Source organism: Elgaria multicarinata, chromosome 11, assembly GCF_023053635.1.
Source record: "Elgaria multicarinata webbii isolate HBS135686 ecotype San Diego chromosome 11, rElgMul1.1.pri, whole genome shotgun sequence".
Lineage (NCBI taxonomy): Eukaryota > Metazoa > Chordata > Lepidosauria > Squamata > Anguidae > Elgaria > Elgaria multicarinata.
The window spans coordinates 1,919,276-1,933,621 of NC_086181.1; the positions used below are offsets into that span (position 1 = coordinate 1,919,276).

Below are 14,346 nucleotides of genomic sequence, written 5' to 3' on the forward strand. Positions count from 1 at the left end.
CCTAATCCCTTCAGTTCCTGAAACCGCCTAGACAGCCTCACTGAGGAGAACCACCAGGTGATCAAAAATAATGACACCATAGTGGGGACGGTGGGAGGGTTGTGTGACTGCACAGATGACCACTCGAAGAACTACAGTTACAAGTAAGCAACCTGTCTTTCTTCTTCGTGGTCTCTGTGCATCACACATATGGGCGATTAACAAGCTCACTTACCAGAGGTGGGTGGTGTCAGTTGGTATATGAGTAGTCATAGGATTGCCGATAAGACGGCACGCCCAAAGGCACAGTCTCTGCGCGCCCTGATGTCTAGGCGGTAGTGACTGGCAAAAGTAAGAGGTGTCGGCCAGGTAGCCGCTTTGCAGAGGTCTGGTAAGGTGATCCCCTTTTCAAAAGCCGTAGAAGTGGCCACTCTTCTGGTGGAGTGAGAGCGCACTTTCCCCTCCAACGGGAGGCCAGGCTAATTTGATAGTCTGAACAACCCAAGCAGATATTCTCTGCGGAGATGCGTGGAGTCTAGAATTGCTCCAAGGAATTTAATTTTTTGAGCTGGTTGAAAATTTGATTTTTCTTTGTTGATGCAAAGGCCTAATTAGTTGAGGAGGTTGATGGTGAGGTGGGTGTTACGGGTGGCTTCCTGCTCCGTACTAGCCACTATCAACCAATCGTCCAAGTAGGGGTAAATCTCTACCCCTCGAGTTCTCAGAAAGGCGCAAACTGGTGCCATACACTTTGTGAAGACTCGGGGCGCAGTAGAAAGACCAAAAGGAAGCACTTTAAATTGGAAAATGTCTTCCCCTACTATGAACCGGAGGAATTGACGATGGTCGGGGTAAATTGAGACATGAAAGTAAGCATCTTTAAGGTCAATAGAAGTAAACCAGTCCCCTTGGGAGAGGAAAGGTAGGATGCTTGCTAGGGAGTTCATCCAGAATTTTTTAGGGTTGATGAACTTATTTAGGTCTCTGAGGTCCAAAATAGGTCTTAGCCCCCCATCCCGTTTGGGAACCGTAAAGTAGCGGGAGTAGAACCCGCACCTTAGGGCATGAGTTGGTAATCGCTCTATGGCGCCCTTCTCCAAAAGAGACTTAGTCTCTTGCAATAGAGCGTCTGTAGGTGGAGAGAACCTTGCGGTTCCTAGGGGAGGGAGGGTGGTAAACTCAATTTTGTAGCCCTGAGAAATGATGTTGAGGACCCACCTGTCAGTGGTAATGGTGGTCCAACTATTATAAAAGGGGGCAAGGATGTCACCAAATTTTGGTGCAGAAATTATAATTATGGGGCAGTCAAAGACGCCGTCTTTGACCCTGATCTGGTTTGCTTCTGCTCTGTTTGAAGCGTCCTGAAAATTGTTGCCTCTTGTATTGACCTTGGGGTTGATACAGAGGGGGTCGATCTTGAAACTGCTGTTGCTGTCTGGGCTGAAACTGTTGTTGAGCCCTAGGCCAGCGTTTCGGGCGGAATGATCTTTGGATCTGTTGTTGCTGCCCAATTCCCATCTTCTTGGCCGTATTCTTGGCCTTTTGGATGTTTTCCATCGATTCATCAGTGGAAGAATGGAATAGACCGTCTCCATCAAAAGGCAGGTCCTCGATTCGGGTGCGTGCCTCTCGGGATAGTCCTGCAGACCTCAACCATGCATGTCTTCGTAGGGCAATAGACCCTACCATGGCTTTTGAGGCGCAGTCAGTTGCCTGACAAGCTGTATTAAGCTGTTGCCTAGAGAGTATCATGGCGTCAGTATAGAATACGTTCGCCAGTTCCCTTTGGTCATCTGGCAAATATCCAGATAGGGATGCCATCTTCTCCCACAAGAAGAGTTGATATTTAGCCATGGTGGCTTGGTAATTATGCACGCACAATGACAGTGCTGTTGACGAGTAGATTCTTCGCCCTATGCCGTCCAGCCGACGACCTTCTTTATCTACTGGCGCATTGTGTCTTTTATGAGTGCGTCCCTGAGATGCCTCTACAATTATGGAACTGGGCTTGGGATGAGTAAAAAGAAAAAGAGCAGTTTTCTCCTGTATCTTATATGTATTATCTAACCTCCTGGACGTTGGTGGCATAGAGGAGGGCAGCTTCCACGACTGTTGTGCTGTGTGTAATAGCACAGCCAAGTACGGAATGGCTGCTGGAGTTGATGACTCACAATATGCGTCGTCATAAACTGGGTCGTTCATTTTTTCTATGGGTTGAGACATTTCAATCCCCAATGATCTTGCCATCCTTTGCACTTGATCGGCAAAGTGTGATAAATCCTCCGAAGGGGAGACTACATCTGGGGAGGGAATGGAGGGTGCTGGTGATGCCTCTTGGGAGGAGTCAGACTGGTAGTCCTCCTCCGATAGGGCGTCCAAAGTGCCTACACTCATGTCTGAGGTTGGTTGTAACGCTTGAGTCGTGGTTGTCGGTGGTCGGTACCGTAGCTCACGTCGGTTGCGACGAGCGCCTCAGTACCGCTGGTTGAGGTGGAGGCGGCATGACTGTAGCATCCTCCTGGGGCGGTGGATGGGAGACCGTCTGGGAGGGTGGCTGACGGAAATGCGGGTATTGTTTATACGGGTGTTCTTGAGGGTAGTAATATTCTTGATGCCCTCTGTGCCTCCAGTCGTCATAGTAATATGGAGGGAAATGTGGAGGTTGCCAATCGGCATAGTAGTCCCAACCCCTCGATGGGGACCTGGGTCTTTCGCTGTAAGCGGCATATTGCCGAGTGGAATGAATTGAAGCCGGTGAACGATCACGGCCATATCCATAAGGAGATGTTTGTCGGTATCAATAGCCTTCGGTATCGACCTGTGGTTGCTGTCGGTACCGACGTCCGTCGGTATTGATGTCTTCTCGGTACCGAGGGGAAAAATGTCTCCGATCCGACATGGTATTATCCAGCGAGGAACCCCTGATTTCACCTTCCGAAATCGATGGCCTCACACTAGCTCATCAGTCGGAACCGTAACAATATGTAGCGGCGATGGGACTGGCGAGTTAGCAACCAGCTCTTCATGCGGCGGGGGGTTCAGTACCAGCGGCAAAGGTGGAGTCGCCTGTCTCGGTATCGAAAAAGGTGTCGGTAGCGAAAGCCTCGGTATCGGGCTTATCGCATGCGAGGGAGGTCTCTGTAGTGAGAGACTCAATATCGGGCTTCTATGCCCCGTCTTGCGGCTCGGTATCGAAGTACTCAGTACCGGGCTCCTCAGTACCGGCGAGATCGATTTCGATGGTTTTTTCTTTCCATTTTTGCTCTTGATTTTGCTCTTTTTTCTCTGAGGGTTTTCGGCCTCAGAGTGCTCTCTTGCTCTCTTAGAGATCTTCTTTGCCGCCTTTGTTGCGGACTGAGAGGAGGAGGGGGGAACCGCTAAGGCTTCACTCCTTGTCAGAGGATGTTGGGGCAGAGACTCCATCTTGCGTGGAGATGTAGAAGCGCGAGCTGCTCTCGGCTTGTCTACTGCCTCCAATGCCTTTTCCCAGAGAATAGCCCGAAGGCGATCTGCGTGTTTTTTTCATGCCTGCCTTGAAAATTTCAAGCAAAAGGCACACGACTCCACAACATGAGTCTCCCCCAAGCAGAGCAACCATCTGTTTGTGATATTTTCTGTCCACAACTGGAACACTTTTTGAAAAGGCCTTGATGTGCCATAGGCACTCAAGACACAGACGAACAAACAAATTAAGATAGGAAAGACTAGAAAACTGGAGAAGTAAGAAAAAGAAGGAAAAATTGATAGATTTTTCAGCTATGGTATAACAGAGAAGGCACTATACCACGAGAAGTCTCCAAATGCTGTTGACCCACAGGCGGTTAAAGAGAACTGAGGGGATTAGGCCCATATGTGTGACTGCACAGATGACCACTCGAAGAACTACAGTTACAGGTAAGCAACCTGTCTTTCCTTCAATCTTTCCTCAGAGGACTTAATTTCTAGTCCCCTGATCATCCTTGTTGCTCTTCTCTGAACCTGCTCAATGGAACTATTACTTCCTGTCATTTTGAAACTATACTCCTATTAATGCAACCTATTTGTGGTTGCAAAAAATTGCATTTTCCCTTTTTTTTTTTTTGCAGTCACATCACACTGTTAACTCATATTCAGGTTGTGATCAGCTTCAACTCCAAGATCCTCTTCATATGTACAGGTATAAGATAGTTATCCCCTAACTTATACCTGTGTATTTGTTTTAATGAAGAACTTTGCACTTGTTTCTGTTAAATTTAATGCTGTTTTTTCATATCATTAATTTCTGCCAGTTTTCCAACCTATCAAGTTCATTTTAAATTTTGTTTCTGTTTTCTAAGGTATTAGCTATCCCACCCAATTCTGTGTGATTTGTAAATTTGCTAAGCATTCCTCCCACCTCTTCCTTCAAACTCATTAATAACAATATTGAAGAGTACAGGGCCCAGGACTGAGCCTTGTGGTACCCCCCACTCAATACCTCCCTCCAGTTTGATGGGGAATAGTTGATGAGTACTCTTTGAGGACAGTTCTCTGCCAGCTGTGGATCCACCTAGTAGTAATGCCATCCAGCCCACACTTAACTGGCTTGCTGATTGGAATATCATGGGGCACTTTGTCAAATGCCCACCTAAAGTCAAGATATATTGTGTCCACACCATTTCTGTGATCTACTAAGGAAGTTACCCAACTGAAATATGAAATATGACTAGTCTAGCAGAACTCATTCTTGACAACTCTATGCTGGTTTCCAGATAGTATTAGTGTCAAGGTACCTACATATGGAATAATAATAATAATAATAATAATAATAATAATAATAATAATAATAATAATATATTTATTTATTTCTTACCCGCCTCTCCCTTTGGATCGAGGCGGGGAACAACATTAGTACAGGAATCAACACAATCTGGGTAGGCCTTCCGGAAAAGCCTAGTCTTCAAAGCTGCCTTAAAATCACAGAGAGAATTAATATTACGAATCTCCTTCGGCAGGCCGTTCCATAATCCAGGGGCAATAGAAGAAAAGGTCCTCTGGGAAATTGATGTCAGTGTAGTCTTGGCTGACTGAAGTAAATTCTCCCCAGAGGACCTGAGTGTGTGGGGCGGACTGTATGGGAGAAGGCGATCCCGCAGGTAACCTGGACCCAAACCATTTAGGGCTTTAAAGGTAATGACCAACACTTTGTACTTTGCCCGGAAACTAATTGTCAGCCAGTGGAGTGATTTTAATGTTGGGGTAATATGCTTATCCCTAAATGTACTGGTGACCAACCTGGCTTTATAATCTGCTCTATAGTCTTACCAGGTATTGATATCAGGTTGACAGGTTTATAATTTTCAGGACCTTCCTTTTTGAACATAGGTCAACACCTGTGCTCTGCCAATACTTCACCCATTCTCCTGGATTGCTCAAAGATAGTAGAGGTTCCAAGAGTCCATCCATTCGCTTCTTCAACACCCTAGGATGAAATTCCTCTGGACCAGCCCTCCTGACACCACCTATGGAATTCAAGGCTATTTGCCTGTTCAATACTTAAATAACCTGTATTTCCTTCCATTTATGTTGGGAGGTTCCACCACGTTTACAAGACCACACCTGTTAAGAGTATTTAAATCATCTGTACTTAAACCATCCTAGTTCTATACTCAGTATAATAGATTAGGATCATTCACCTCAGCCATCAGCATTCCCTGTATGGCTTCCCCCAGTGGCAAGTGGGATCAAGTTGTGTGGCTCTGTCCCACTTTTTTAAAAAAATTACATTAAGGTTAGCCCCAAATTAATAAACTTAGTTTTCAATCATCTACCATGTATATTTTTTCATCGCCATTTACTTCCCTAACCTCTCTCTCTCTTTAACCAGCCCTTCTAATTTCAAATCCACCCTAAACTTACCTTCTAGCTAAAAATAAAAATAAAAATGGATTTTTAAAATTATTATTAATCTCTCACACAACCAGCCACTATTCATATGTCCACATACACAAAATGAATTAAATAAGCAGGAAAGTGTGAAAAATAAAAAAGTGGACAAAGATAAAACACCAAATGATCCTCAATATAGTATTTATTTTATGCCAAATATATTGGCATAAAAATTCTTTTAAAAAAATATGTCTTTCTTTTACTGTTGTATTTTTAATTGTGCTTTTAATTTATTTGACTTTATGGCCATTTTAATTATGTTTCTGTTTTAATCTTGGTTTTATTACCATTAGCCACTTTGAGCTGCATTTTTTGACATCTACTTGAACCCAAAAGAGCCCCTTTCAGTAAAGAACAGCTTTCACACCAAAGGCCTACAGGGATAAAAACATCTTGGCCTGCTGGCAGAAGGACAACTAGGAAGGAGCCAACCTAGCCTCCCTTGGCAGGGAGTCCCACGACCAGGTACTGAGAAGGTCCTCTCTTGCGTTCCCACCAAATGTGCCTCAAATTGCAATAGGGCCGAGGGACCTCCCCCTGAGATCTTAAAGCATAGCCAAGCTCACATGGGAGAATCGGTCTTTCAGGTAGCCTGGTCTCAAGTTGTATAGTTCATAACCAGCATTTTGAATTGTGTCCGTAAACAGACAAAGCCAGTGAAGCTGTTAAAAGAAAGAACTCATGTGCTCCTTGTAACTGGCCCTGGTCAACTGTCGGGCTACAGCAATTTTTGTGAACCACCCAGGGAGCTTCGGCTATTGGGCGGTATAAAAATGCAATAAATAAATAAATAAAATCTGGATCAAATTATGTTTCCAAACACCCTAAGTCAATTCTTAAAAAAACAACACCAAAACTCATGGCAAAAATCAGTGGAAATAACACAAGATGACGGTAAAAATGACGATGTGTAATCACAACTGAGTGTTGACAGGATCAACCAGCCATGAGGCAATTGAGGTTGCGGACCTTTTGAAGATTAACTAAAATTGCTTCCAGCTGACCTCAGCTGCAGAGCAGAAGGAAGAGAGTTTTTGAGAAACAACAGATATTTGGCTAAGAGCTTCTTTTATAATTTATCATTGTTTTGACTATTTCACTTGGATTTGCAAAACTACAGTCTAGTGTTTTTCTCCTCCTCCATTTCCTTTTCAGGTCAGTTCATTAGTTGTGATTTCAGGCCAATGGATAAAAGTTTTGTTTCTAATCATGGGATGTCAGCAAAAGTTTTGTACAAAGTTGATTCACTATTTCACATGGGTGTTGTCCATTGTTTAATCTAAAACTAAGGTTTTATTTTTAAAAAAAATATGTATGTAACTGACAGTTATACTTGTTTTATACATTTAATCCTGAACTGTTTTATGTTTTATTTTCAATTTAATGTGTTTTTAATTGGCAGTTTTATTTGTTTCATATGTAGCTCCTGATGAAGGACAATGTCTGAAATGCATTGAAGAACTAATTTAAGTATAAAACTACAGATTTATAGCACTAGAACTTTGCTCTCCCTTTTTTTCTTTGGTTTGGTGGTGCTTCTTTCCCTCGCTTCTGCACCATTGAGAATTTCACCAGGTTGGTGTACCATAGCTGCCTAGGCCAGTTTGGTACTATTAAGAGAATTTCTGTCCACTGGTCTTTTATTTTTCAGATCAAGTTTGGGATGCGGGGAGAGGTGGGAAGGCATGATGGCGATTGGGCAGTCAGAGCATCTGTGAACTCTGAGCCTTCTGCTTGGTCCCAGGTGGTGAATCTTGGTAGCATTGCTTTCTGTGGAGAAGCAAAGGCTGAGCCGGATCCTCAGCTCCTTGAAAGCCTCTGGGTATAGGGACCATTCCCCTGGGTCTAGAGAATTCTGCTGAGCCAGTCAGTTTGGACATTTAAAATATCTTTTAGGTGTTCTGCTCTGATATACTCATGTCCACTCTGACTCCATTTGAACATTTTCATGGCCTATCTCAGCAGGGCTCTGGATTTTGTACCTCTCTGCTAGTTGATGTATGCCTTGGTTACAGTGCTGTCTGTCCTGTCTATGATATCCTGGCCTTCCATTTGGAGGGCAAATTGGTGACCGGCTAGGCAGATGGCCCAGAGCTCAAGGAGACTGATGCTCTGCTTTGCCTCCTCTGTTTTGTTTTTATTTATTTTTTCCTTTTCTTTATTAAACTCTATTTAACAAAGCGGTTAAAAAAGTTAAAAATGTATGGAAAGAAACATACTAGTCAGACAGCTTTCTTAATAAAGACACAAACAGAGACCTCACGATTTCTGCAGATGCCAAACCGAGCTTGTTTCTTTCAAAGGAAGGTTAGTTAAACCAGAGTTTATTTATTTATTTATTATACTTATATACCGCTCCCATAGCCAGGGCTCTCTGGTTGGATGTCGCATCTGTAACATTGATGTAATTGAGGCAGGAAGCTCTAACTCAATGTGTGAAATCTGCTCCCAGTGGAACTGTGAGTGGACTGCAGTGAGCTCCCTACCTAGAGAGGGAAGGACAAGATGCTTACCTGTAAATGTGGTTCTTCAGGTAGTCATCTGGGCATTCACACATATGGGCTCAGTGCCTGCATAGAGCCTTGATTCAGGAAAGTTCTATAACTGAGAAAGTTTTGGTGGGTACCCTCCCCCACTGTCCTACTGCACATGTACCGATGCTCATTTGAACATCGACATTGAAGCATTGATGGTGGATGGGTTGTGTGAATGCACAGGTGACCACTCAAAGATCCACAGTTATCTGTGGTCTCTGTGCATCATACATATGGGTGATTAACAAGCTCCCTTCCTAGAAGTCGGTTGGTGTCCTAAATGAAGAACCAATGACAGGACAGCCTGTCCGAAGGAACAGTCTGCCCGGGACCGTATATCCAGACAGTAGTGTCAAATAAAGGTAGTTGGTCTTGATCATGTTGCTACATGACAGAGATCTCGAATGGAGATTCCCTGTTCAAACGCCACCAATGTAGCCATCGTCCTGGTTGGGTGAGCCTTAACTGGTCCAGTCAACTCCAATCCTGCCTGTCAGTACCTGAGAACAATCATCTGTAACACCCAGGAAGCTAGACATTGTGACGACACTGGCAAATCTTTCCTCTTTCCACCACTGCAGAGAAAAAGGTGCAGTGGCTGCCTAAATCACTTGATTCAGGACTTACAGAATGCAAGTGCTTGACAAACATCCAAGGTATGCAATCTCAACTCCAAGTCCAATGTTGGGGACAGAAAGAAGGCTGGTAAAACAAAGTCTTGGTTCACATGAAATCCAAACACCACCTTTGACAGGAACTGAATGCCTGATCTAAGTACTGCTTTGTCCAGATAGAAGGTGAGGTAAGGTGCATCAATACAGACAATGGACAACTCACTAGCATGCCATGCCCATGTGAGTACTACAAGAAAAGCAACCTTACACAGGATGCATAAGTTGAATAATTGCTAAGGGTCCAAAGGGCTAAGCTGTCAAAGCCTGAAGGTCTACAGATAGGCTCCAGATAAGCAACCTGGATGGGCACAGTTAGCAAAATGCCAATCACAAGATGCTCTGGTATGGTCCACCAGCACAGGAATTCTGCGCTAGTCAGAGCTGGGTCCTCCTCACATCTGCTGGAGATTGAATACACGTGTGATCCTAATCTGTAGGCACAACACCCAAAGGTAAGAAAAATGTAAAATGGCTGTGGCAGTGGCCAGCAATCCCAACAAATGTTGGATGGTAAAAGCTTGTATAATATGGAGGTCGCTTACTTGGTGTGCCCACATGATTAGTGTTTCTGCTTGATTCCGAGGTAAGTATGCACAACTCTTCTCCACATCCAACACGGCCCTGATGAATCACATTGTTCATCTTGAATTCAGAGAGACATTTCTGTGTTCACATACAGTCTGAGAGAGTCAAGAAGCTTGTGGGTCAAAGACACAAATCAAAGGACAGCCGTCTGTGAGGAGGCCATGATCAACCAGTCATTGACATATGAGTACAGATGGGACCCTTGAATTCTCAGATAGGCACATCCCAATGGCCGCACATTTTATAAAAAACAATCCTTTCTATTGCTCCCTTGTGCAAAAGCATAGCAATTCCTTCCAAGAGTGCAAGGGTCAGGTAAGTGGTGTGATAAGCTCCAGTAGGAAAAATCATCTTGAACTCGATCATGTACTGTTACAGATAATTGAAAGGACCCACACATTGGTCATGATGGATTCAGTAGAAAGAGTTGGAGCCTGTTGGAGGGGACTGAGCCCCAAGCTGGCATTTCAATTGGTTGGGGTATTTTTCCCTTGCAGGCTAACAACACTTGTCACAGGTCATCTAGGTTGGAAGGAGGTTTGAGATGCTGCACTAGACATTTTGCTTAAAGTGGATTATGAAGGGTTCTTTGCAGTTCTCTGGCATTGGCCATAGGAGCAGGGATGATTCATGGAATTCTCAATGATCACAGAGTAGTGAGTTGTGTGTTTGAAGAAGAAGGAACAGTCCTCTTATTGGATTTCAGTGGTAAAGCAGAGAGCCTAGTTCAAGAGTTTGATAAAATACAAGAGGGTGGGCAGCAGCAGTATGGTTAATGGTGGAGCCATGTCTGACTGAACCCTCTTAAATACCAGGTCTGTAACTGAGAGCATAGGAGCTTTACTTTTGATTTTCCATCTAAAGCACCTGTTCAGGATAGGGCTGAACATTGTTCATGGGAGAAAGAGGGTTCTGATCCCCAACTGTTGAATCTGGAGAAGTGGAGGCCACCATGGATGAAGGGGAGGACAAGTCGGAGCAGTAATTGTCCTGCCCTAACAAGTTGTCCTGAATGCAGGGGAGCCGTGGGGACCAATGTCTTGGGAGGATTGATAGTGGCTGGTATAGAAGCCACTGGTTGTGTTACCAATGGTATAGATATGGATGTTAAAATTCTCAGAGTAGTCATTGGGACCTTTAGGAGAAAGACATTTTGGAAGAAGTTAGAAGCATGTCGTCATACCACTGGTTAGTGGTATAATGACATGAAAAAAGGAGAGGACAGAAAAACTCTGCCCAGCAGCTTCAAAAGGGACAACTAAGAAAACTGTCGAGGAAAACCTTGAGATACAGAGAGCATTCCAAGTGCTGCTACTGTTGCAGCGGAAAAAATGCAACTGAGCAAAAAGGCAGGAGCCACACTCTGGAGCACCCACAGAGGAGAATGGGTGGGCTCCTGCCAAAGCTCTGCTGAGCTCTAGAATGTTCCAAATGATGTTCTATGTAGGTGTAGAACCCATATGAGACTCTTCTTTCATGTTCAGAGGAAAGACATTTCTCCAAATTTCCCAAGGGTATCTAGCCTGCTAGATTTCTGACTCTGGGCAAAAGCAATGTTCTGATGGCAACCCGCGTCTCAGAACATGAGTTAAACTGAACAGTTGTAAAAGTGTGACAAAGTGGAGAGAAGGTTTTGAGGCAGAGAGGTGTGGCAGGAGGGTGCTTGAGCTTTTCCCTCACTAGCCACATCTCTCCTCCAACTTCCCTCTGGGTTTGGTTCCAAGACTGGTGTTTCTCTGCTTGAAACTGCATGCTCACCCTGCTGGTTTACAGCTTCTTGGTGTAACTTGCATTCTTAGATGGGGGTCTGTAGCCTTAACACTTACTTTGGCCATCAGTCTGTCTTTTCTTAGATTCAAGACAGATACTGGAATCCAACACCATAAAGTTCACACTGTCAGAAACCTTAGTTGCATTTAACATCTTGGCACACTCAATTCTTTTTATGGGATCCTTTTCAGTGTTTGCTGTTTGTAGTTAGTTATATTTATATCCCACCTTTCTTCCAGAATGAAACTTAAGTTGGCTACATGCAGTTCCCAGGGGGTCTCCCTTCCAAGCCACCTTATCCAGTCCTTTCCATGTTTCCTTCTATTCTGCTACACTCAATACAGGCATAAACACATCAGTATTATATCCATCTTCCCCCTTTTGTGTACCATGTTTGGTCCTCCAACCAATCAGTAAGAATCCCTAAAAGGTAACTTTACAAAAATTCTAATGGGAGGGGAAACTACACAAAGGGCTCGGTAGATAGCAGATAAGATAATAAGGTGACAAATAAAGGCACATTTTAAAGAGAAGGACAAGAAAACTTATGCACAAATCCATAACTTATGCACAAAGGCATTTTAACAGCATTTAACAACATTAAGTTTGTTTTTAATGGACCCCAGAATTGTTGTTTTTAAATGGATACTGTTGTTTTTATACTGTTTTTTATGTTTTTGATGGTTTTTAAATTTTGTATACTTTTAATGTTTTCCATTTTTAATTGTTGTAAACCACCCAGAGAGCTTCGGCTGTGGGGTGGTATATAAATGTAATAAAATAAATAAATAAATAAATAAATAAATAAATAAATAATTACCAAACTCCAGCTGTTGAAGGTCATGTTCCAAGGCAGTAGTTCTCCATTCTGATAAGCTGCCCTTCTTGGTGCTGAGTGGAGCTGGGATGGAGTGCTGAAGAGAGTCACATGGCCACAGTACTTCTTTGCCCACATTTGGATGAAGTAGTTGGTTTTCTTCAGTCAGACCCTGACTGGGGAGTGGCGGGCTGGGGCTTCTGGCCAATGGATTCAGGCAAGCAGGAGGCTCAAGTATTGGCAATGGTGGTCCTGAGAGACTACTTTCTTGTGTGAACTGTATGCATCTGGGTTCTTTGTATATGCCCCTCCAGGAGCTCTTCAGACCTCCCACTACAAAGCAAACACACAAAATGGCAGTGGGGGGAAGCTAGAACACAAGGAAGAAAAGACAAAGGCACTCCTCTTCAGTCACTGGCACACATTTGCTTGAGGCAAGATATGCAAAAGATAATGCCAGATCTTCTCTATCGAATGTGGCAGCCCATTAAGTCGAGGAAAAATTATGTCCCTATGTGATGATCACTACTCTAGCATAGCTTTACCCTACTATCTCTTTCAAGGGAATAGCCTTCACATTTTCTTCTAACTTTTGGCAAACATTGGTGATGGGTATTTTGGAACAACATTTTATTTTATTTCCAGTTTCCACAATATTAGGGTGACCATATGGAAAGGAAGACAGGGCTCCTGTATTTTTAACGGTTGTATAGAAAAGGGAATTTCAGCAGGAGATGCAGGAGCCCTGCCCTCTTTTGTATCTGGTCACTCTAGAATAGCTCCTGCAGCTATAACTGTTGTGATGAAGAGGTAATTTCACCAGGTGCTGCATGCATATAAATGACACCTGCTGAAATTCCCTTTTCTATGCAACTGCTAAAGATACAGGAGCCCTGTCCTCCTTTTCATATGGCCACCCTACACGCTACTCAGGGACAAATAACCTAAGAGCTAGTGTACACATTACATACAATAAGTGGGTATAATTCTGCACTGTTAATTTCCAACTGTAGGGAGGGAGGAATATTACATTTTAAATTGTGTTCCACCCCAATTAAAAAACATCTGTGCATGTAGCACTCTAGCATATCAGACGAAGGTTTAGCATAACTCTCACCCTGATTTATTAGTTTGCTACATGCAGGGAGGGTTTCATATGGGGCAGCACTCAGACATATAACCCACCCCCCACCAGCGGTCTGAAGTCGTACAGTTCAGAATTCTGCATTATGTGTAGAGCTGCTTCTGGTCTGTGTAATCATGGGTGCTGAGGTAGGAGAAAGCAAGAGATGGTCTGTTCAGTACATTCTGGGATAGCTGAACTCCCATGGAGAACAGACCAACATGACATTGATGCCAGATTTATTTTTATTTATAGCTATCCTGCTCAGGGTAGATAATGGCACATGTACTGAACTGACTCAAGAGAATAAATGGGAAATATTGCTGCGATCAAGCCACACTAAAGTATTTAAGTATGCACACCAGTGAATGTTCAAAAGGTAAAAACAGATTCCACCACTGAATATAGGAATTGGGTTGGTTGGTCATTCTAACCTTAATAAAACCAAAAAAAAAATTCACCAAACTTTCTGAAATTTACATATGCAGGAGGAAAGGGAAAACTCCGTGAGGGAGTGAGAAAACAAGCTGAAGGCAGGGGCAAAACCAAGGATTTATTGAAGATATTTATAGAAAGAAAGAAATGCCTATTTCACATAGCTTGAAAATTTCAGGAAGTTTAGTTAAAGACTGAGAGAGAAAGGGCAGTTAACAGAGGAAAAAACCCCGTCAATCATGCAAAAGTGTTTCTGAAAAAGTGTTGGCAACCATTTGTGCCCATCTCTGGGGCCAGGGTGACCGCCATGTGTTAAACATTCTTGTTTCCATATTTACTTCTAACTCTACTTGATGGAATGGTGGGGTTTTTGTTTTTTTATAAAAAAAATCAATTTACATATTTTAAATAATTTTTATTGCAAATAAAAGCCTATGGAAGCTCATAATGCAGCACTTGGAACGTTGAGGGTGGGGGGAAAGGGAAGAGGGGGCAACAGCCATCTGTAGTAAAAGCAGCAGC

At 43.4% G+C, this 14,346-nt stretch overlaps 1 protein-coding gene across 1 annotated transcript in view; it reads right to left on the bottom strand.

Moving 5' to 3' along the window:
* The window catches only part of MAP3K14 (mitogen-activated protein kinase kinase kinase 14), a 102,590-nt gene that overhangs the window by 13,605 nt on the left and 74,639 nt on the right, over nt 1–14,346 (bottom strand). The window contains exon 12 of the mRNA XM_063138468.1: nt 12,270–12,599. Within this exon, the coding sequence (XP_062994538.1) occupies nt 12,270–12,599 (330 nt within the window). The remainder of the gene's footprint in view (nt 1–12,269; nt 12,600–14,346) is intronic.